This window comes from Pseudophryne corroboree, chromosome 3, assembly GCF_028390025.1.
Source record: "Pseudophryne corroboree isolate aPseCor3 chromosome 3, aPseCor3.hap2, whole genome shotgun sequence".
In the NCBI taxonomy this organism is placed as follows: Eukaryota; Metazoa; Chordata; class Amphibia; order Anura; family Myobatrachidae; genus Pseudophryne; species Pseudophryne corroboree.
In genome coordinates, this window is record NC_086446.1 from 706,350,622 (window position 1) to 706,376,164 (window position 25,543).

General features: G+C 43.7%; 1 protein-coding gene across 1 annotated transcript in view; it reads right to left on the minus strand.

Moving 5' to 3' along the window:
- Nucleotides 1-25,543, minus strand: part of LOC135056654 (alpha-2-macroglobulin-like) — a 222,886-nt gene that overhangs the window by 151,660 nt on the left and 45,683 nt on the right. Inside the window, exons 8-11 of the mRNA XM_063962100.1 lie at nucleotides 18,447-18,588; nucleotides 15,369-15,480; nucleotides 6,190-6,296; nucleotides 3,308-3,469 (exon numbers count right to left, since the gene is read on the minus strand). Of these exons, the coding sequence (XP_063818170.1) occupies nucleotides 3,308-3,469; nucleotides 6,190-6,296; nucleotides 15,369-15,480; nucleotides 18,447-18,588 (523 nt within the window). The remainder of the gene's footprint in view (nucleotides 1-3,307; nucleotides 3,470-6,189; nucleotides 6,297-15,368; nucleotides 15,481-18,446; nucleotides 18,589-25,543) is intronic.

The following is a 25,543-nucleotide window of genomic DNA, read 5'->3' on the forward strand; positions in this document are numbered from 1 at the left end:
ATGAGGACCTCAAGTTCGGTCAATCGGTGCTGCAGGGTCATCCGCACTCTCCTGCCCGTACTGGAGCACTGGTATAAACCCCATGGTCATGAAGTGGACCCCAGCATCCTCTAGGACGTATGAGAAAATAGGATTTTGATAACCTACCGATAAATCCTTTTCTCCTAGGGAGTAATTCTGAGTTGATCGCAGCAGGATTTTTGCTAGCATTTGGGCAAAACCATGTGCACTGCAGGGAAGGCAAATATAACATGTGCAGAGAGAGTTAGATTTGGGTGGGTTATTTTGTTTCTGTGCAGGGTAAATACTGGCTGCTTTATTTTTACACTGCAATTTAAATTGCAGATTGAACACACCACACTCAAATCTAACTCTCTCTGCACATGTTATATCTGCCTCCCCTGCAGTGCACATGGTTTTGCCCAACTGCTAACAAAAATCCTGCTGCGATCAACTCAGAATTACCCCCCTAGTCCATAGAGGATGCTGGGCGCCCGCCCCAGTGCGTACTTTACCTGCAGTTTAGTTATTACAGTTACACAAGTTGTGTTATCTTGGTTCAGCATGTTGCTGCAATTAGTTCATGCCTGTTGGTGTGTTTTATGTTGAATGCCATGTGTGCGGCATGGTTGAGGGTGTGAGTTGGTAGATATCTCACCACTAGTTAAGTAATTCCTTTCCTCGAAATGTCAGTCTCCCTGGGCACAGTTCCTACAACTGAGGTCTGGAGGAGGGGCATAGAGGGAGGAGCTAGTTCACACCCAATGAGAAGTCTTTAGAGTGCCCATGTCTCCTGCGGATCCTGTCTATACCCCATGGTCATGAAGTGGACCCAAGTATCCTCTACGGACTAGGAGAAAAGGATTTACCGGTAGGTTATCAAAATCCTATTTTATTTATTTATCTTTGCATTATGTGCTGTTTGGGGACTATTTTTTTAAGTGCCATCCTGTCTGGCACTGCAGTGCTACTCCTAGATGTGCCAGGTGTTTGTGCCGCCCACTTGGCTCGCTTAGCTTAGTCATCCAGTGACCTCTGTGCAAATTTTAGGACTAGAAATAATATTGTGAGGTGTGAGGTTAATAATACTATAGGATCAAAATTACCCCCAAATTCTATGATTTAAGCTGTTTTTGAAAAAAACAAACCCGAATCCGACAAAAATTCTTAAGGGAGGTTTTGCCAAAACACGTCCGAATCCAAAACGCGACCGCAGAACCGAATCCAAAACCAAAACACAAAACCCGAAAAATGCCCGCTGCACATCTCTAGTATTCTTATACAGCAACAATCTCAGGTGTAAATGTCATGGTATTGTTTAAAATAGTACAATTGTAATCTCACATGCCTACACGTAGGACACAGATTGCCTACCTATCAGGCTTACCCAAACAAGCCACACCTTGGGGGTCATTCCGAGTTGTTCGCTCGTTATTTTTTTCTCGCAACGGAGCGATTAGTCGCTAATGCGCAATGTCCGCAGTGCGACTGCACCAAGTAAATTTGCTATGCAGTTAGGTATTTTACTCACGGCATTACGAGGTTTTTTCTTCGTTCTGGTGATCGGAGTGTGATTGACAGGAAGTGGGTGTTTCTGGGCGGAAACTGGACGTTTTATGGGTGTGTGTGAAAAAACGCTACCGTTTCTGGGAAAAACGTGGGAGTGGCTGGAGAAACGGAGGAGTGTCTGGGCGAACGCTGGGTGTGTTTGTGACGTCAAACCAGGAACGACACTGACTGAACTGATCGCAGATGCCGAGTAAGTCTGGAGCTACTCAGAAACTGCTAAGAAGTGTCTATTCGCAATTCTGCTAATCTTTCGTTCGCAATTTTGATAAGCTAAGATTCACTCCCAGTAGGCGGCGGCTTAGCGTGTGCAAAGCTGCTAAAATCAGCTTGCGAGCGAACAACTCGGAATGACCCCCATAATCTAGCGTGGGTGGAGGCACGTATGTGTTAATTACCCCTGGTTGGTGAGAGAGGGGTTACATACACACTTAGGACCTGCATATTATACCAGTAGGGGGAGTAAAACATTTATATGTATTCTCCTGCTGTAACAGACAATTGAGGATTAACAGAGGAACTTCATCATTATATAATTGGAGTGAAGTTGACACTCAGTGTCTTGGATTTCTTTATGTTATATGTTGTATGTCTATGGGGGTGATTCAGATCTGATCGTAGATGTGCTAAATTTAGCACATCTCCGATCAGTTACACAGACATGTGGGGGGATGCCCAGCACAGGGCTAGTCCGCTCTGCATGTCAGACCCTGCCCCCCTGCACGGGTGCAAAAGCATCACACGGCGGCGATTCTTTTGCACCCGCCGAGTAGGTCCCTGCCTGCGTAGCCTAGCTGCGCTGGCAGACGGCTACCTGCCACACCCCGGGTCGCAGCAGCTGCATGTAACATCATGCGCCCACCGTGGCCCGCCCCCGCAGCGGCCCGGCCTAATTCAGACCTGATTGCAGCAACAACATTTTTCTCTAACGAGCAAAACCATGTGCAGTGCAGGTGGGGCAGATATAACATGTGCCGAGAGAATTAGATTTGGGTGGGGTTTGTTCAAACTGAAATCTAAATTGCAGTGTAAAAATAAAGCAGCCAGTATTTACCCTGCACAGAAACAACATAACCCACCCAAATCTAACTCTCTCTGCAAATGTTACATCTCCCCCAACTGCAGTGCACATGGTTTTGCCTATGTGCAGAGATACAGTACTTGCTCTTTTCTGCTTTACTCCCAACTCAGAATCAGGCCAAGGGCTTCACCACAGGCCTGGGGTATCTACAGGAGGGGTGATATTTTTGGTCTCCCCACTTCCAGAGTAATTCCGGGCCTAGGGTGACCAGTTTGGGGCAGTGTAATATGATGGCAGGGGGACCCAGTTATGTGTGTCTTCAGCCATAACATTACCAGATGGTTGAGGCCAGTACTAGATACTGGAAAAATGGGGGAGGGGTTGGCACACCCTCGGCCATTTTATAAAAATGTTCCACCATTTTTTCACTTTTTACACTAAAGATGCCTACGCAGATCATAGTGATCATAATGATCTGTGCAGTGCTTATCCCATCACATTGTATAAATCTGACCAGACACTTTCATTAGAAGGTACAAAATGTTGCATCACTGTAGATGATAAATCTAATAATTCATACATACAAAACAGAATATGCATTGATGGCCCAAATTATTACAGGTTCATAATTTATCTTTTCATTTACTTTTGTCACTTACCTTATGTACATGCATAAAATAGGAAAACGTAATAGCCCCACTCAGTGGCAGAGAAACTTACCGTTAGTGACATATAGCTGTCCCATTCAGAAGTGTTGAGTGTACAATGAGCAATTCCATTGCTGTCAGTCACCAGACCTGCAATCTTTTCCCTTTTTCCATCCTGATATATGGATACGGTTGTATTAGCCATGGGCTGTTTTTTCTCATCAACAACACGCACCTGAGGATGAGAAATAAAAACTGCAAATCAAAACCTTCATATAATTACTGTGCATATTCAGTAATAGAATGATCTGCATACACCACATGGTCCCTATCAGAAGATATATGTAGTGCAGCTCTATAGATCCAATAATCACGATCACTAAATGACTCATCTACTATTTATACATATCCTCCAGGAAAAGTCGGGGGCATTGCAACTTGATTTATAGTTTTGGAGCCCCCACATTGCCATGATTCATGCCACTGTGCAGCAGGGTACGGAACCATGATAATGTTATTCATTACAAAATGCATCACCAAGCCACCTGACTGCCCATTTCAGTAGGTAAGTGGATGAGCTACTGTAGGCGATGGCCTACTTCTCTAGGACTCCAGTAGTACTCCTTAAAAATCTGGAGTCTCCTGGCCATCAATTAGAGTAGACACATATGATTGTATGAAGTATTTGGTGAGTTTACTTCAATTTAAATAGAAGTAAACACCAACATTGAAGAATAAATAGTCTTTACACTGGATGCCGGTGGTCAGGTGACCGACGCCTGAATCCCAACACAACTCGGAATCCTGGCGCCAGAACCAGCCGGCATCCTGAAGGTAAATATTGCAGAAATGGGTAGGGGTTAAGCACCACTGGGGGGAATTAGCCATAGCCTCCATCTCCCCTCCCAGTCTTAGCCCTAGCCTCCACCCCCTGTGATTAGCTGCCAGCCCCACTATCTTTGCCCTAGCTGACACCCCAGGTGAGTTAGGGTAGAGGTAAGGGGAGGGTTAAAATAATTACCCCATCCCTTGACTATTTTCTAAAAGTTGGGATGCCACGGTTGGTCATGTGACTGCCAAGATTTCATATCACACCCACACATAGTCTCAGCAACTAAAGAGCTTCCAAAATCTTTAGGAGAGCATCCTACTGGGACCTGGTACCAGTGAATGAGCCATGACTACATGTACTTGAGCTTTGTGAAATCACTGGCCCATGTCTGCAGACCTGTGAGCCACTGGAAGTCTTTTACAAAACACACGTGAAGAGCACTGCTAAATACTTTGCCAAACACCAAGGTACATGAGACCAACCTACAACCTTTTCAGTATTGCCCCTTTCATTAAAAAGAAACAGTTTAAAAAGAAACAGGGGTGAGGTATCTGAGGATGAGGTCGACATATTGCCTCTGTAGATCCAGTTTGTGCAAGGAGAGACTGATTGCTTCTTTTTTGGTGGGGGCCCAAATAAACCAGTCATTTCAGCCACAGTCGTGTGGCAGACCCTGTTGCTGAAATGATGGGTTTGTTAAAGTGTGCATGTCCTGTTTATACAACATAAGGGTGGGTGGGAGGGCCCAAGGACAATTCCATCTTGCACCTCTTTTTCTTCTTTGCATCATGAGCTGTTTGGGGACTAGTTTTTTTAAGTGCCATCCTGTCTGTAACTGCAGTGCCATTCCTAGATGCCTCACACTTGTGTCACTTAGCTTCACCGTCCAGCTACCTAATCGCACTTTTTTTTCCTTTGCATCACAAGCTGTTTGGGGACTAGTTTTTGAATAGTGCCATCTTGTCTGCAACTGCAGTGCCACTCCTAGATGGGCCAGGTGTTTGTGCCGCACACTTGTGTCGCTTAGCTTAGTCATATAGCCACCTCAGTGCAACATTTAGGCCTAAAAACAATATTGTGAGGTGTGAGGTGTTCAGAATAGACTGAAAATGAGTGGAAATTAATGTTATTGAGGTTAATAATACCGTAGGAGCAAAATGACCCCCAAATTCTGTGTTTTTAGCTATTTTTATGTTTTTTTCAAAAATCATCCAGATCCAAAACCAACACCAAAACACGAAAGTGGAATTAGAGCCAAAACCAAAACACAAAAAACGAAAAGTGCCAGCCGCATATCTCTAGTAGACATATGCCCCAAAAATGGTTGTGTTTTTACTGCCACTCTCCACTACCTCCTCCACACAGTCCCTTCACATTTATCACTTTGCAATTAAATCCTCAGTTTGAGCGGAATCACAAAGGTAACTTGTTGTGTGCACAGTGTGATCGTGGCACAGTTGCGAAAACGTTGGCATTGCATACAAATTACCACACATTGTCCATGGAGCAGCGGCTGCAGAGTCCATAGAGAGTAGCAGCCACACACACCGTCCACAGAGCAGCAGCCAAGGTAGGACCAGTGCAGGAGCACTATACTCAAACGCATCTGGCCCACTGTCTCGCGGGATTTCCCCTCACCAACCCACAACACTTGCTGAACACTGACAGCCTCCACTGTGGTGGCACAACTCAGCCACCGGAGGAGTAAAACTCTACTTAAACACTGCTGTGTAGGGGGGCCCCGGGATGACCACCCCTGTCACCACTGCCTTAATCCAGCCCTGACAGAAGAGTAGTGCTGGATTTTGTGTTCAATATAGATACAGTATATATAACTTTACTTGCAAAGATTCACCAAGGATTTTTAAGTTTTTGAGATCGTTGATAATTTTTTGTGGAGGATTGGAAAATCAGTTATTTACAGAAATTATCTGTAAATTTCCCTTGACTCATCATTGAAAATGAACCTGTAAATCACAAAAATATTTGATTTTGCTTTATTACTATTTTTTTCAAATTAAAATGAAATAGATGACCCATATAAACTGTATGTGTTTCTATCTTATTTATTTAGTGCCAAAAAAGACAAGGTTTCATCCACAGGTCTCTGAAAATGTAATTACCTTGGCATGGAATGGAGCACCTGCAGTGTAATAGTATACTGGATCCATAAATGTAATTGATTTGAATTTATTAAAATAGGCTTCAGCTGAGGCTGTCTCAATGTGACCTATATGAAGACAAATACAGTTTAAGTACACATTTACTGACATCATGGAGACAGAGTTTACACAATCATTTCCTAAAATGACACCCAGCAAGAAGCTTTTTTCACATTTTACACTTCATCGACTTCATTTTATGCCATATGCTGGCCATACATACTGTATATGATGATCCGATCCAGCGATTGGCAATCCAATCCTCCAATACTGTAGGTGGACTCTGATGATCAGCGATTTGTCTGCCAATTGGCAAAATTCAGCATGTTAGGAATCCCCATCTCGCCAATTCCAATCATTTTTGGGTCAAATTGGCAAATCAAGGATTTCCAATATGCTGTATTTTGCTGATGACCTGACCCAGTCATCGAGAAAAGGGGGAATTTGCCAAATTTATTGGAGATGTATGGGCTTCATAACCCTAGTGAATTGTAGCCTGTATTTGGGGGAATATATAGCTTCCTACAGTCCTACTTCCTTAATATACAGAAAAGAAGTGGATACATATTTTTTTAAAGTCACTTTTGAATTCATCTTATATTTGCTGTTGCCAGTGGCAGAATAACACTGCAGGGATTTCAATAGATATGGGGCCCTGAGGAAAAGGATGACTAGTGATTCTGATTCTCTTGCTCCTGAGGCCTCAACACTCATTATGGGACACAACCAGGGAGACACACACATTCTAAAGGGCAGTCTAAAGGGGGGTACTCACGGAGCGATCGCTGTGCTGAGCGGCGAGAGAGATGTGTGCTGAGCGGTTCGCTCAGCACACATCTCTCTCACATCGGCCAGTGAGTACTGGCCTTAATGCCATTGACCAACTGAAAGATTACAAGTACTGTAGCACACAGTGGGGCAGATGTATTAACCTGGAGAAGGCATAACGAAGTGATAAACCAGTGATATGTGTAAGGTGATAAAGGCACCAGCCAATCAGCTCCAATATGTAAATTAACAGTTAGGATCTGATTGGCTGGTGTGTTTATCACCTTGCACATATCACTGGTTTGTCACTTCCTTATGCCTTCTCCAGGTTAATACATCTGCCACAGTGTCACATCCTCCTGTGGCAGCCATTTTGTCAATTTATTACTAATAAAAAGCTGAATATACAGTATAAGGGGCAGTAGCTCTGGAACTAGTGTGCAGTTACAAAGCTCAACAGTATGTCATATGGCTTGATAGGAGGCCTCCTGTCCAGCTCCATGTAAGAAGTAACTAAAGGTATATCAGAAAGTATAGAAGACTCAATGGACTTGTGTAAGTGCATTTTCATGTGGAATTGTAATATGCATGAAAAAGATATTAATAAATGAACCATACAGATGGAGGAGAAATTAGAGCACATATTTAAGAAGTGGATCATTAAGGAGATTCCAATAGACTGTTGTCAGTAGACTAGGTTAAGAAAATGGTAGTAAAGTCCATATGCTTGTCTCCTCATGCTCTAGTAATGTAATTCCATCCTAACTGACATTAGTACAGATCACAAAGTAACTTCCACAACCTCAACAGTAAAGAAATGTCAGGGGAATTAGGAATTTTATTTCTGGTGATGCCTGATTCACTTATACATTATCAGCAGGGGTGTATCTAGGGGTGTGGGCGCCCCTGGCAAAGTAAGGGACTGGCGCCCCCCTTATTTGAAATAGGGAAGGTACATGTGCAAAAAGGGACATGATCTTGTGGGAAAGGGGCATGGCCATACAATAGTTCCCCAATTCAAATTACGCTACACAGTAGTAACCCTTATACACATCATGCCCACACAGTAGCAGTTCCCTTTACACATTATGCCCACACAGTAATTCTTATAACACTGAGGAGACAGCAGTGCCTGGCCTGGCTGAGGATGCAATGCCACCCAAGGCCAAGTAGTATAATCAAATAGTAGTGCAAAGAAGTGCAGCACAGCGAACTACCCAGTGGTGCAAGTAGAAAAAAAATCTTAGTGGTACTTTGTGCACATGCCGAAAACCAAAAAATGGGTGTGCCACATGGGGCGTGGCCAATGAAAATGGGGGTGTGATACACATATGACCCCAATAGTGCAGTGCCAGATACACATATGCCCCCAATAGTGCCAGATACACATATGTCCCCACAGTGCCAGATACACACATGCCTCACAGTGCCAGATACACATATTGCCCCCACAGTGCGATACACATATGCCCCCACAGTGCCAGATATACCCCCACATTGCCAGTTACACATGCCCCCACAGTGCTAGATATGCCCCCACAGTGACAGATACACATATTCCCCATGTTGCCAGATATGTCCCCATGTTGCCAGATATGCCCCCACATTGCCAGATACACGTGCCCCCACAGTGCCAGATATGCCCTCATAGTGCCAGATATGCCCCCACAGTGCTAGATATGCCCCCAGCAGTGCAACTCACTATTGTTGTTGATGCTTCTGCTGCTGCCTGGGGCCGGCACTGTCTGCTGCTACTGTTGGGGAGAGGAGAGTGCAGCACGCGCCTCTCCTGCCCTCAGTCCAGTCCCCTTTTGCTCCGGCGGCGTCCTGTAGCTCAGATTTTGTGCTAGTCCATAAGCCAATCAGAGCTCATGGTCCGGCAGCGGCGGCTCCTGATTGGCTGCCGGCCTGCGATCTCTGACTGCCTCGCAAACCGGCGTTTGAGTATATGCCGCCACAGCCGCTGGACTCAAAGAGGGGAGAAACCACCAGTCTACAGACTGAAGGGGGCTGGAGACTGGTGCACTCTCCTCTCTCCACGCTGTCTGCAAGGTGGCGGTCCGGCGGTACTGCGTACCGGCTGGGAATTTCTTACCAGTACGCAGTACCACCATACTTGCAGCACGGCACTACCTAACTCTCCTATTCAAATGTACATAGCTGTAGTCCCCCCTCAGAACATAGCCATAGCCCTCAACAGAACACAGCTCATAGCTATTTCCCCCTCTCAGCACAGTCATAGTCCCCATCCCCCTCCCAGCACATAGCCATAGTCCCCTCCCAGTAAATAGCCATAGCCTCCCCACCTCTCCAAGCAATAGCCGTAGTCCCCCCAGCACATAACCGTAGTCTCCACCTCTCCCAACACAGTCATACAGTAGTCCCCACCCCCCTCCAATCACATAACAATAGTTCCTGCCAGCATAGATAGCCATAGTCCCCCCCCTGCACATAGCCCCTCACCTCCCCAAGCAAATAGCCATAGTCCCCATCCCCCTCCCAGCACATAGCTGTAGTCCGCCATTAGCACATACTGTAGCAGTAGTCTCCCCCACTCCCAGCATATACCTAGCCTCCCCACACAGCACATAGCCCTACCCCATAACATCCCACCAGATAGCCGTAGTGTCTGGTAATACCTGCTGTGCCGAGCTGCCTGGGATGGAGGGTGGAGGATCGCTCTGCAGGCAGGAGCTGGCGCCGGTGTCCGGCACCGCACCAAACTACGTGAAGAAACTGAAAGTAAACTACAGCTCCCAGCAGCCCTTACCGCCGGGAGCTCCCGACAGCAAGGACTGCTGGGAGTTGTAGTTTATTTTCAGTTTCTTCCCTGTAGTGCATTGCGGTGCCGAACACCGGCGCCAGCTCCTGCCTGCTGAGCAATCCTCCGCCCTCCATTCCAGGCAGCTTGGCACAGCAGGTATTGCCAGACACTACGGCTTAAGAGATTCCCCCCCATTGGCCGACAGTGGCACCGTTGGACGGCGCCCCCTGCTCGGCTGGCGCCCCTGGCAAGTGCCATCCTGGCCAATGGGTAGATACACCCCTGATTATCAGTACAACATTAAGGAACACAATAATAACTGATGTCAGATGATACGTGATTACATGAATTCTGGACACCATTGGGGGTATATTTACTAAATAGCATTATTTCAGAGCTGCCTTTTCTGACTGGCTTTGAGCACTGGACTTAAAAGGACAATAGGAATGCATGCAAAGTCAGGCTTGTTTTACATGTACAGTATTACTATTGACCATTTACATGCAGTAATTAAAGCCGTTGAAAATAAGCAACTTGGAAAAAATTATGTTTAGCAAATATATGTCATGGTCTCCAATGATGGAAGAAAAATTCTGGCCTTACACAGTAGACATTTGTAGAGGAGAGAGAAGGTTCTATGGGGGTCATTCCGAGTTGTTCGCTCTTTGCCGATTTTCGCTATATTGCGATTAGTCGCTTACTGCGCATGCGCAAGGTTCGCAGGGCGCATGCGCTTAGTTATTGTACACAAAAGTTAGGTATTTTACTCACGGCATAACAAAGTTTTTTCATCGTTCTGGGGATCGTACTGTGATTGACAGGAAGTGGGTGTTTCTGGGCGTAAACTTGCCGTTTTCTGGGCGGGTGCGAAAAAACGCTGGCGTTTCTGGGAAAAACGCGGGAGTGTCTGAAGAAACGGGGGACTGTCTGGGCGAACGCTGGGTGTGTTTGTGACGTCAAACCAGGAACGAAACTGACTGAACTGATCGCAATGGCTGAGTAAGTCTCGAGCTACTCAGAAATTGCTAAGAAATTTCTATTCGCAATTCTGCTAATCTTTCGTTCGCAATTCTGCTATGCTAAGATACACTCCCAGAGGGCAGCGGCTTAGCGTGTGCAATGCTGCTAAAAGCAGCTAGCGAGCGAACAACTCAGAATGAGGGCCTATATTTTACCATTTTTCTCCTGGATCTGTCCGATCAAAAGCAATACTCAAGATCTGCATTCTTATATCATTCTTAACACAATGTAAACGCAAGGGTCAGGATCAATTGACCTTGTGGTTTTCCCCACAAACCACAAGGTCAATTGATGCTGACCGATGCGGTTACATCAATTAAGCATCACACAGCCTAGTAATGAATGGAGCATAGCGTCTCCATTCATTACCCTGGGGAAGCCGCTATTGGCTGTTCCCAAGCAATATAGAGCCAGTCATGAAGCTGATGCTGCGGCAGTGGCCCCTGATTGGCTGGCGGGTCACTCTGTTGATATTACTATCGGTAGAGGGTCCTCATTCGCGTAGTAGAAGTGTATGTTTACACATACACTTCTACATGTTCGTTGGTTTGGGTGAATGCGTTTTGTTATTTTAACCCCTGTGATGCCTACATGGATCGAAGAGGACAGATCTTAAGTGGATTTTATAGTATATATTTTTTTAAAACCAGGTACCCTAATGGATTCTACTTGGACAAGGGGACGTCAATGGCGGCGTGGGATGTAGGTAAGTATGGGTGAGTGTGTAAAAAAACTTTTACTTTCAAGGTGTGTGTCTTGTCTTTTTTGGGGTACAGTATTTCTTTTGTTGTGGAACTACAGGTACCAGTGGTCCCTTTAATTCCCCACATGCTGGTACTTGTGGTTCTCCAATTACCAGCATGCGGGGGAGGCTTGATGGGACTTGTAGTTCCACAGCAAAAGACAATATTCTTTTTAACACTTTCACGGCTATCAGCCCTCCATCCACAGCCCACGGATGGAGGGGACAGCCCCAGGCTTCATCATTGGCCATTGGATGCCTGGGGGGACCCCTTTTTTTAAAGGGTCCCTACTCCCCCAGGGAACCCCGGCCAGGGGTGACTAGTTGGGGGGTTTGTGATGCTTTGGCCACAGGGACTCTACCTCCATTGGACCACACACGTCGGTGTGCACTAGAGCTAGCAGTGTCTCTGCTCTACTAACCGACTTTGGAAATGGGTTGCGAGTTTGCTTGCCTTTTATACAACTCTCACATATGGGTCTTTAAGCGTTGCTCACAGTGATCCCTGTTACCATTCCATCTAGCAGTTTCTGGACGTTGTTATAACCTAGATGACCAAAGCGTTTGTGCCACAGCTCCATTGACTGGTTTTCATCAGTAGCCATCATTGCAGTACATTCATCAGTGTCCAGGACATACAATTGGTTGCATTGTGTTGCTGAAGCAATAACAGTCCCTCATTTATTTTGCACCATACACTTGCCCTTCTGAAATTGGACTTTGTAGCCTTTTTTCTCTAAGACGCAGATAGCAATGAGATTACTTCCTAAATCAGGCATGTACAACACATCTTGGATATCTGTAACAACTGTTTCTCCTCCAGTTCTTAAACGTACTGTTATTGTCCCAGCTTGTAATGCAGTAAGGACTTTATTTCCAATCTCTGTTACTTTAGTGGGTACACACGGTGCTAAAGAATTGAACCAATACTTATTTCAACTGAAATGCCTAGTTATCCCCGAGTCCATATACCAGCAATCCTTCTTGTGACTGTCTGCTACATTCAGTGCTGACTTGTTTGGCTTGTCACGCTGCTACTGCGCACCACTGGAATTTCCCATCCTGAAATCTGAAGCTTCATGTCCTATCTTGTGACATACAAAACATTTGAACTTGTGCTTTTTAGACTCTGTGCCCTTTGTGATCAAGGCAGAACCCTCAGCTATTGTCTCAACAGGAATACATTCTTGGACCTGTAGTAGCTTGGCCCTTACAATCTTTGTTGTCAGCTTAGTGTCACTTGACTCTAAAGCAACCACCAAAAAATCAAATTCTGGCATCAGATTCTGCAACATTGCCACTTCCTCCTCATCCACCTGTGCCCCCACAAATGCCAAGTGCTGAGCTATCGACAATAACTTATCAATTTAATCCTTCATGTCCTTGCAGGCACTCAGTGTCGCTCCATACAGAATGTGTCTCAAACTTATCCTTCTGATTAGACCTTTGTCTTCATACGCACTTTTCAGGGCTGTCCACATGTCCTTAGCTGATACTTTCCCACTGACTATTGAATAGACATGCTGCTCCACAGCTGTCCTATCATCCCGATGGCTCTGTCTACGTCATCTGGGTTTGGACCTGCTCCTGGGTCTATTTTGACCTTCCACAACTTTTCCAGCTTAAGCTGCATCTCCATGGCAAACTTCCATGTAGCATAGTTCTCTGAACCTTTCAGCTTCGCAAAGTATTTACTGTGCCCTGTGTGATACATCTTCTCTGCACTTGTATAAAATGTCACCTTTAAACTTTGTGTGTTCTTTTATACTGTGTTATTACTCAAAACACTCAGGGGTTAATCTTCAAGCATGTGGGTCTGGGCCCATAACCTATTGGCAGAGTATTGCGGTGCCTGGTGCAGTGACATTAGTCCACACACTTAATGAGTTTAAACAGCAATGCAGGTTTACTCAGTAAACACACAGGTGACTTTGATGTATTATTATAACAGGCAATTGGCCCCTTATATCAGACAAGGTAACACAGCAATGGTAGAGGTACTTATCAGTCTGTTCGTGTGGCTGCGGCATATCAGCAGGGGATGTCTCTGGTGGTAAGAGACGGAGGACTGCACCGCTATGCAGTCTGACTCCTGCTGTGAAGGGAACGCGCCGTCCGGCTCTGAGATAGCTCTGGAGGCACGGTACATGTAGGAACTCTGCAAGTCTCTCACTCTGGTCACACACTGTGCTCTGCTCCTGGTCTCAGCTCTACAAGCACTGTCACTATGATGGAGGATCAGAGCATGCAGTAAACTCTGCCTCTGAGAGATACTGGCACTAGGGGAAAAACACTAGGGGATCCACCCATAGGATCCTATTGTAGAAGGAGACAGGCACAGAGCGTACCATCTACTAACAATAACAAGATTTTTTGGCCCCCTCTGCTAAAAGCAAACAATCCCTTGCTTAGGGCTATTGGTAACACAGCTGAGGAAGGCGACTTGTTGCTTGTTTTCCAAAAATCTCAAACATTTATTTTTTCAACTTTGGATCAGTTTAAGGTACAATTTAAATCCTCAGCTTTACCTTTTTCTAACATAACACATTGATGCCGTAACATGACATTAAACATTATTTCAAGGACATGAATACTCTAACAGTAAGTCCACTGGCAGCTACACAAACTTAGCAACATTTAGGGCTATTTACTAACAATGTTCAAAGGTACATATCTAAACAAAACCATAGCAACCAATCAAAAATGTACATTCACATTGGGCCTGATTCAGGTCTCGACGGTCTTCCTACACGTCGCAAAGTCACGATGTTCAGAACTTTGCGCATGTTGAGGACCCATACTGCACATGTGCGGAAATCAGAACAGCTGCAAAGCTCATGTGATTGAAAGTCTGCAGCCATTTGGGGGCAGAGAGGGGTCAGCAATAGCCTCCGTTTCCTAAAATATAGACTTATTGCTTACATTTTGGGGGTGTGCCGAGTCCAGGATCTACGTAGGAAGACAGAGATTGTCTGGCTTTTTGGTCAGAGCTGCAGCCGCCAGCTTGCATGTCATCATGGGTCACACAGCCAGCAGATGGTGTCACAAGTGATTCGATGCTGCATCCTAGGATGCAGAACCTGGTCACAAATGCATGCAGGAGGCCTCTAATGATATCAAATGCCCCTGCTGCGTTAACATATTAGTGCATCACTGCAGCTTCCAAGTAAGCAGCAGCAATGCTCGCTCCATCCACATTTAAATTAGGCCCAATGCTACCAATTGTCCCTACTTTTTAGTATATTTTACTGGGATTTAAGGAGTTGTACAAGGCAATATCCCAAGTTTTCATACAAAGTATGATTTAGCTTATTTTTATACTTTCCTTTTTACATTTTAACCATTAAATACTGTTCTCACCATCTATTATTATTCTCTGTTATGTAAATTTGCTGGTTAATATACAGTATATTGATTAGGAATATTTAATGTACCAAGAATACCTTCACTACAATCATGTTCAATGAACATGACATCATTTGAATTGTATTGTACTAGAAAACTCCTGTGACTAAGGCGTCTATTTACTAAGCCTTGCATGGAGATAAAGGGGACAGAGATAAAGTACCAGCCAATCAGGTACTAACTGCCATGTCACAGGCTGTGTTTGAAAAATAATAATTAGGAGCTGATTGGCTGGTACTTTATCTCCATCCACTTTACCTCCATCAAAGGTTTAGTAAATAGACCCCTTATGTGCTAATCTGCTCCTATCATGCAGAAAAGTATTCCTGATTTCTTTTTAATGTCTGACTTCCCCTAGATATAGAAAATATAAAGGCAGATAAGTTGGTCACTGTAGATCTGTACCTTAAGCAACATCATTGTTTCCTTACTAAGTCTCACCTGTTCCATCTTCTGTCAGAGAGGATGACATTTTTAAATACTCTGAAGTTTCTCTGGAAAGTTTAAAAAAGCTAAGGTCAATCTCCTTGGACAGACATCCTTTGCTGTCAGTCTGTAAAAGATAAAAAAAAAGTATGAATAATGCATACTAAGGTTAAGTGAGGAAACAAGACATAGGCCCTCATTCCGAGTTGTTCACTCGCTAGCTGCTTTTAGCAGCATTGCTCACGCTAAGCCGCCGCCCTCTGGGAGTGAATCTTAGCATAGCAGAATTGCGAACGAAAGATTTGCATAATTGCGAATAGAAATTTCTTTGCAGTTTCTGAGTAGCTCTGGACTTACTCTGCCACTGCGATCAGTTCAGTCAGTTTTCGTTCCTGGTTTGACGTCACAAACACACCCAGCGTTCGCCCAGACACTCCCCCGTTTCTCCAGCCACTCCCGCGTTTTTCCCAGAAACGGCAGCGTTTTTCCGCACACACCCATAAAACGGCCAGTTTCCGCCCAGAAACACCCACTTCCTGTCAATCACACTCCGATCACCAGAACGATGAAAAATCTGCGTTATGCCGTGAGTAAAATACCTAACTTTTGAGTAAAATAACTACCCGCGTACGCTCTGCGAACCTTGCACATGCGCAGTAAGCGACTAATCGCAATATAGCGAAGCTCGGCAATGAGCAAACAACTCGGAATGAGGGCCATACTGTATGTAGAGATTATTTCCATAGGATAGATGTTTAGCAACTTAAAGATCCATACTGTTAAGGGGGGTACTCACGGAGCGATCGCTGCTTAAAATCTAACAATCTGACCAGATTGCTTAGATTTTAAGCAGGATCGCTCCGTGTGTAGCCCCCACAGCGATAGCGATGCGCAGCCCCGCGCATCGCTATCGCTGGTGCTAGACTGCCTGCCGTGCAGGCCAATCTAGCAGGTCGCTCACTTCACCTGCTGGGTGAAATGAGCGCCCCCCCATCTCCCCCCGCACGCTCAGCACACATCGCGCTGTGCTGAGCGGCAGGAGAGATGTGTGCTGAGCGGTTCGCTCAGCAACCATCTCTCCCGCATCGGCTGGTGAGTACAACCCTTTAATCACAAGGCCAAAACAAACAAAACCCAATAGTACAAACAAGATTAAAACATGTGTTAAAGTAGAAAGTTTAATAAGGGTCACAAATATAGACTAGTAAAGTAGAGGGATTGTCAGATGACAAAGTGATCTAATTGACAAAGGCAGCAGAGAGATCCAGTAGGATGTGTAAGGAGAAATTACCCTTAGATTTGAGAGTGAGATGATCATGAAGGAATTTGGAAACGTCTGTTAATGCCGAGGGTAGGAATATTGAAGTGGGTTAAGGAGAAAGTTGGAGAAGTAGATGGTGTTGGGGAAGTTTTTGATAATCCACTGGAGAACTATGGAGACAAAGGTTAGGAAAGAGCTATGGTAGAGAGAGTAGTCGATGTAAGTTTATTTGAGAATGGATGAGCCCTGGGCATTCCTGAAGGAGAAGGATATAGTTCCAGAAGAGAGTACTGGGTAGAAGAGGCAAGCAAAATGTCAAAAGTAAAAGGAATCAGCAGAGTGACTTCAGTGAAAGTATGAGGGTATAAGGTCTAGATGAAGGAGAAAGGAAGAAAAAACAATGACATTATCTCTTGCCCAGTGATGGCTGAGATGCAGGAGAGGGTGAGAAGGCTGGATAGGAAAGTAAAGTGTTTAAGAAGAGGAGCATGATGGGATAGGTTTTGGAAGCCCAACCAATAATTAAAGAAATTTTGGGGGGAGGGGGGGGACGACGACAAGAAACTAAGGTAGGCAAACAATACTATTAAAATAAGCATGCAAAGGAGCTAAAAGGAGAAGAAAAGATTGTATGCCACAATGGATTAATCAGAATGTATTAAAGTCAGAAAATATGAGGGCCAAAATCTGGACATCATGTCAACCAGGATAGATATCAGTAAGAGTAGATTAGGGAAAAAGGGGAATGGAGATCTTCTGCACTAGACTTATAATGAATTAATACAGTAGGTGTTGGATATACGATGCGGATCCCCAATATATATATTATAAACCAATATGTGATAATATGTAGGGGGTGCTGCCATAGACAATAAAGATGAAGGAAAACACTGGAAAGAAATGGATTTTCCCTTTGTTGGCGCACTTTAGGATGAAGGTAAGTATAATTAAAATGTAACTTTTAATGTCATATAATTAAAATTACCTAACAATGTGAAAAATTGCAAGACAACAATTATAAACAATACACAATAAATAAAAACTGATATCAATAAAAGTGGATTCACTTGTGTGTCACTCTTTATTAAATTTGTATGTTCTTATGTGTGTGCGGAAGCTTCAACAAGCCAACCTCAAATTGGTGGTTGACTGCTAAGTATGTACCCTTATTTTAGGACTACAAATAATATTGTGAGGTGTGAGGTGTTCAGAATAGACTGGAAATGAGTGGAAATGATGGTTATTGAGGTTAATAATACCATAGGATCAAAATTACCCCTAAATTCAATGATTTAAGCTGTTTTTGAGTTTAAAAAAACCCAAAACACTCGAATCCAAAACGCATCCGAATCCGACAAAAATCCGAAAGGGTGGTTTTGCCAAAATGCGTCCAAATCCAAAACACGACTGCAGAACCGAATCCAAAACCAAAACACAAAACACGAAAAATGCCCGCTGCACATCTCTAATAGTAAACACTAGAATAGCTGAGACCGACCCCCATGATACACTATAGGTAGTCGAGAATAAATGACTACACTGCTCTGCTGTCATCCCAGTGTCTAGGAGAACAAAATACCTGAGAACAAGACATCTATTATATATTATAACTATTATATTATGTCAAATAATATGAAATTATCCCTTCATAAATCTGGACACTTCCTTTATGAATGCTATAAGTTATACCACATACTGTAGATGATCCTGCTTCTCAACAAATGTATCAGATGGCAAAGAATAAAATAATTTCTGTACAAACCAGAATGACTACTTAGGTTTTTTAGTTTCTGCAAATCACTCTGCACTAATCCTGAGCCGGCATTTCTCACCTTAACATCCTGTAGTTTTATGCATTTTTCTGAGTGTCCACCATCTTCTTCACTGCTGCTGTCAGTTTGCCAAGCATGGTCAGCAGTGACAAGACAGACTGTAAGGTTAACAGAGCCATGTACTGGTTTTCCATAGGTGTAGCTAGAAAGTGGAGAGATGAGATAAAGGTGGCGATTCTATCTCATAATTTATATAATTATAATTTCGTTTGATCAGAGTTATAACTGCATGATGACAAAAAATATTAGTATTTATATACAGAAGCAGCACTCATTTAAATCCAATATAGAGTGCAGGGTCCATAAAACAACAGTGATCAAAATACCATGCTCTCTATATTATATATATATATATATATATATATATATATATATATATATAAGAAGAAAAGTGAAGAATAGCACCTAGGACAATCCTAATTAAGACACACTGATAAAATATTATAGGATCAATTAAGATATTAAAACACACCCCATCAATCAATGGGTGGCAGCTCGTGCCCAGTACGGGGGGAATAAATAAAAAATAGAGTGCAAGAGAGTGCCTAATAGTGTTATATATTAAGATATAGGCCCTCATTCCGAGTTGATCGGTCGCAAGGCGAATTTAGCAGAGTTACACACGCTAAGCCGCCGCCTACTGGGAGTGAATCTTAGCTTCTTAAAATTGCGACCGATGTATTCGCAATATTGCGATTACTAACTACTTAGCAGTTTCAGAGTAGCTCCAGACTTACTCTGCCTGTGCGATCAGTTCAGTGCTTGTCGTTCCTGGTTGACGTCACAAACACACCCAGTGTTCGCCCAGGCACTCCCACCGTTTCTCCGGCCACTCCTGCGTTTTTTCCGGAAACGGTAGCGTTTTCAGCCACACGCCCCTGAAACGCCGTGTTTCCGCCCAGTAACACCCATTTCCTGTCAATCACATTACGATCGCCGGAGCGAAGAAAAAGCCGTGAGTAAAAATACTTTCTTCATAGTAAAGTTACTTGGCGCAGTCGCAGTGCGAACATTGCGCATGCGTACTAAGCGGATTTTCACTGCGATGCGATGAAAAATACCGAGCGAACAACTCGGAATGACCACCATTATTGTATAGCCAGTTCACCCTGTGAGGTGTGCAATGTGCAAAGTTTAAAAAAGAACAACTTAGCTCCTTGAGGACAGCTTCGATCGGATGACACTTTAGGACATGTAAATTAGAAAACAAAAGGCAAACATAGTGTGTACTGTTTTCACAAAATTAAAATCCGCATAAAACTCTGAAATTAGGAACCTTGAAGAAGTCCTCTGCCAAACGCGTTGGAATTGGGATTTGCTGCTTACCCGATACTTCTAACAGTGGACAGATAAGCCGTTTTTATGTTTTTATCTTGTACGTATGCTACCTGCATTTACTTCAGGATTTTAAATTGAACATCTGGTTATGGAACTGGGATTTGCTGTTCACACGACATTTCCAATTGTGGATAGATAAGCTATCTAATTGTTTTTATCTTGTACGTTTGCTACCTGCATTTGCGTCAGGATTTTTTGTATTAAACTTTGTTTATATTTATAATTTGATAAGCTTCTGTATGGTTACTGGGACCAGCAAGGAGTTTTCCAGTGTTACATTACCATCTTGATGCGATGAGTATATGCCTTTGTCGTTTTATGCTGATGTCGATGTGACTATTCTATGATTGAAGTACAGTTTGGAGTAAAACTTGTCTTGAAAACTACGCAGAGTGCTGGTTCTGTCTTAAACCTCACCCCGAGGGTTTGGCATGTGACTCTATTATTCATTATTCAACCGGACACCTGCTTTTTATTAATGGAGAGTGTCAGTGCGGCTTCCCGGGACTTTGTTCTGTGATTTTGCTATATATATATATATATATATATATTCTTAAAATATAATAAAAGATGAAAACTGAGCCACACACCCCAGCATGCCCTGACACAGCTTTAGCATTCCCTGACAGCAAAACTGTGTCGGGGCATGCTGGGATATGTAGTTTCACAACAGCTGGAGGGCCGCAGTTTGGACAAGCCTGCACTACAGTATTGCTCATACCAAATATAGCAGCACTGTGGACTCAATACCACATGACATTAAATATACAGAACCACACTATGGCAATCTCCACCATTTCCTCCATGCTCAGTGGACTCTTGACCGGACCGTGCCATCAGCCGGACCGCCAGTCACAGCATGCCAGGACACCGAGTACTTGTACACCAGAGCGGGAGAGCAGTGGTAGTTTCATCACCAAGCCACGGTCATACGCGTTTTGTCAAGGACTTCGTCAGAGGGCTGGCTTGTGTGATGTATTGGAGACCTTTTAGACCCCCTAGCAACCAATCGGCTGCATATACATTCCGGACATATATCCAAGCTAAACAATCCTATCTTTAATAGCGGTAATATCTGATAAAGTGTTCATAACATAAAATCTATATAAAGAAACTCCTAAAACACTTATATATGGAATTATACCGCATATAATGTCAAAATTATAACCCTTACAATGTCTATAAAAATTAACAAAGTAAATGCTAGCAACGGGAATCACTAGAAATAATAATAAACCATGGAGACCTTTTATTATTCTCAAGCACAGTCCTTCGGTATTAGACCTCAAATGGAATTGGCATTAGTTCCATGTATAATTATCTATCATATTATGTGTTAGGAAACATTAGGAGCTGGAGAGATCCATCCCCTCTAATACTGCTAACAGCGAGTAGCTCAGTGAAGCTGATTTTGATTCTTATTATCCATTACATTTCATACTCATCACTGGAAAATCAACTGCTGGGAGATTTTCCAATATATTAATATATACAGTAGCTAGCCCATTAAATGGTAAACAATAGAATCTAATATGGAGCGCCTTCATCAGGGGCTATTAGAGTAAACATCTAGATACATGCACACTAAAGGAAAACTCCTGACCAGATTTTGATTCATTAACTTGGATGCATTTTACATCACATGTCTTACACATCTGTTCCACAAAGAATTTAGTATACAACTGCTTAGTATTTAGATTATTTGTTGCCAATAATTTTACTGTTTAATTGGCTAGGTATATATTAATATATTGGAATATCACCCAGAAGGGTGATGAGTATGAAATGTAATGGATAATGAGAACCAAAATCAGCTTTACGGAGCTACTCACAGTTATCAGTATTAGAGGGGATGGATATCTTCAACTCCAATTATATGCGGTATAATTCCATATATATGTGTTTTAGAAGTTTCTTTATATAGATTTTATGTTATGAACACTTTATCAGACAATACCGCTATTAAAGATAGGATTGTTTAGCTTGGATATATGTCCGGAATGTATATGCAGCTGATTGAATGCTAGTGGGTCTAAAAGGTCTCCATCACACAAGTCAGCACTCTGATGAAGTCCTTGTCGAAACGCGTAGAGACATGGCTTGGTGTCAAAACTATCCTGGTGCTCCTGCTCTTGTGCTAGAGTACTCATTGTCCTGGCGTGCTGTGACTTGAGGTCCAACCGATGACACAGTGTGGTCCTGATTCCAGTGAGCATGGAGGAAGTGGTGGAGATTGCCGTAGTGTGGTACTATATATATTGTCATGTGGTATTGAGTACACAGTTCTGCTATATCTGGTACAAGCAATACTCTAGTGGCTCAATTTTGAGAATAAACTTATTTGCACTATGGAGCGATCCTTCTATTAATCACTTTTAAGATCCATCTATCCCGAAGGATCCTGAGACATTTTTACAGTCGGGAGCTGCAGTCTAATTAGAACAGAAAAGACCAAGTGCTGCCAATTGTCTGAAAATTAAGGAGTTGGATTGAGAGACTGCTTCTTGGATAAAGTATAGTCAATTTTACCGATGGGCCCAGATGGTTTCTAGCATACATATATTTTGTCTACACACACACACACACACACACACACACACACACACACACACACACACACACACACACACACACAGTCACAGCCTCCCATGTCATACCTTTGTCATACTCCTGAGCGTTGACATAAAAACAACTAGAATAAAACAAAGAAGATATTGATCATTTATAAACATTTTCTTTGTCCATTGTAATCATTTTTATAGCTGACGCTCACCAGCTTTGTGGAGATCCCTGGAACTGCAGGGAGACGAGAAATGAGGCAGCAGCAGCTCTGCCTAGTTTCTACAATCAGATACTGCTTTACAGAGTGGGGGCGGAGCCACACCATGGCCAGTATTGCTGCATAGAAAGTGAGCTAATAGTGGCATGCCTATGAGAGTGGGGGTGGGCCTATGACACCTTCAATGCACTGATGGACACCTTCACCTTCACTAGGAAGTGCAATGCAGTGTAAAGAGAGCGGAGCTCAGCCCACAGCAGCAGCAACAGGGAAAGAAGACACAGGGATGCAAGTAGGAGAATCAATGGACACTGAGTTAGTGTAGTGAGGGGAGAGTTACAAAAGTAAGGGGTGAGGCAGGCTACCAGCACTCAGACCTAACAACATGTGTGCCTCCCCAGCCATTCAGCTCACTGCACATCACTGATATATATATATATATATATATATATATACAGGGCCGAAACTAGGGGGGGGGCTAGGGGGGCAGGCGACCTGGGCGCCGGATTGGAGGGGGCGCCGAGACCCCCTAACACCCTCTCCCTATGCGCCAGTGCAGCGCCGCGGCACTTCTTTGTACTTTGAAACCCCCTTCTCCCTCCTCCCGAGTGCCCAGCTCGGGGAGGGCGGGGTTTCGCGGAATGACGCGATTGCGTTGTGACGTCACGACGCAAACGCGTCATTCCACGGAACCCCGCCCCCCGAGCTGGGCACTCGTGAGGAGGGAGAAGGGGGAGCCGCGCAGACGAGGAGGGAGAGGCGGCTGAAGAGCGGCGAGAACCGCTTCAAATGTAAGTCAGCCCCTCTCCCTCCCTCCCTCTCTCTCTCTCTCCCTCCCTCTCCCCACCACCTGCCGGAATGTGTAAAATGGGGACCTTTCTGCCGCAATGTGTAAGATGGGGACACTTTTTCCTGCCGCAATGTGTAAAATGGGGACACTTTTTCCTGCCGCAATGTGTAAAATGGGGACACTTTTTCCTTCCGCAATGTGTAAAATGGGGACACCTGTCTGCCGCAATGTGTAAAATGGGGACACTTGCCTGTCGTACTGTGTAAAATGGGGACACGTGTCTGCCGCAATGTGTAAAATGGGGACACTTGCCAGCGTAATGTGTAAAATGGGAACACGTGCCTGCCGCAATGTGTAAAATGGGGACACTTTTTCCTGCCACAATGTGTAAAATGGGGGCACCAGTCTGCCGCAATGTGTAAAATGGGGTCACCTGTCTGCCGCAATGTGTAAAATGGGGACACTTGCCTGTCGTACTGTGTAAAATGGGGACACTTTTTCCTGGATATGAAATTTATGTTAGAAAAGGCAATTTTTCAGGTAAAAAAGTTCTGAAAGAGATATATATATATAATATTTTTATTCATTTATTTATTTATTTTAAAATGTTTAGTTTTTTTATTTTTTTATTTATTTATTGTAAAAAAAATATATATTTTTTTTTTTGGGGGGGGGGGGGGTGTCAAATGACTACCTTGCCCCGGGTGACAAAAATCCTAGTTTCTGCCCTGATATATATATGAATTCAAAAGCCCTCACTCACTCACTGACTGACTCATCACTACAAATTCTCTTACTTCCCAATATGTTAGGAAGCTGAATTTTACAGAGGTATTCTTCAGGTGGGAAATAGGAAAATTACGTAATTAGAATTTTAATAAACCTCCCCTAATGAGATGAATAGAGGTTGACACAATGACGTCATTACCGATGCGTAGCTTGCGTTGCATGAATGATAACGCCCAAATGGACAATCAAATCAAAATTTGGACTGCACCGCCAATGTGTAGAATTTAATAAACTACAAAAATGGTCCTGTCACTTTTTGCCGTATCTGCAACGGGTTCTCCTCGGGTAATGCCAATAACTATGGATTAATATTTACTTATATTAAGACGTCTCAAATTTGCATCTCTATAGATTTACCAAATTATTAATACTCATTTATATTTACAACCTTGAAAATCAGAAACTTCTGTGTGAAGAACGAACGGGTAGAACAGCTAATATATATATGATGATATATATATGATGATAACAATGTTATCATCATAATTAGACCTCTGCGTCTCACAACCGCCTTTCTAGCTACATTTTCAACAACTTCCGGTCAGTGACGCACAAACAAACCGTGTCACTTCCGGTCGGTGGAACGCAAATCATTGCGCCACTTTCGGTATCGGAGCCGCACTTCCTGAACTATCACGAACTTCACAGTAACCCACGGTTATAGTTGAGTCTATGTTCCACTCTTATTCATCACAAGTCTCTTTTCCACCTATAGAGATCTTTTGCTACACCGATTATGACTATATGCATGTTTAATCCAGCCATCCATATCGACATGTCACTTCCGGTAATGTACTTCCGGTCCGGGTCACTTCCGGTCGCCCGGCCGGACGTTTTTAGCGGTTTTTCACCTAAATCTGCACCCTCTGCTCATCATAGAGCACTAATATAGATATATTTCACCATCAGTAATCTGGTTTTACTAAAAAGGATCCTTTTGAACTACTTCTGGCTCAAGTGACCTATGACCCGGAACCAACCTTACACCATCCTTAAAATCCATTTCTGGAGACATGGAACACCATCAAGCCCTGAGGAAGAGATTACAGATCTCGAAACGCGTTGGTATTGGATCCATCAAGAACTCAAACCTTTCATTCATTGGACATCGACCTGGTGGTTAGCTTGGGAGCCAGAGCAGGGTGAAGTCTGGACCACCCTGCTTGCTACAACACCTGCGGCTCCATAGCTACCTCTACGGTATGCTTTCCAACATTTTTTGAATTGCGATTTGAGCTGTTTAAAATATCGACCATCACCTATCCAGGGGTAAGCGACCCATCAGTAAGCCTAGGAGCCAGAGCAGGGTGTATCTTTGACCACCCTGCCTCATTTAACACCTGTTGCTCCTAGCTTACCTCTATGGTATGCTTTTAGTTATTGTATGTGAATTTTTATTGT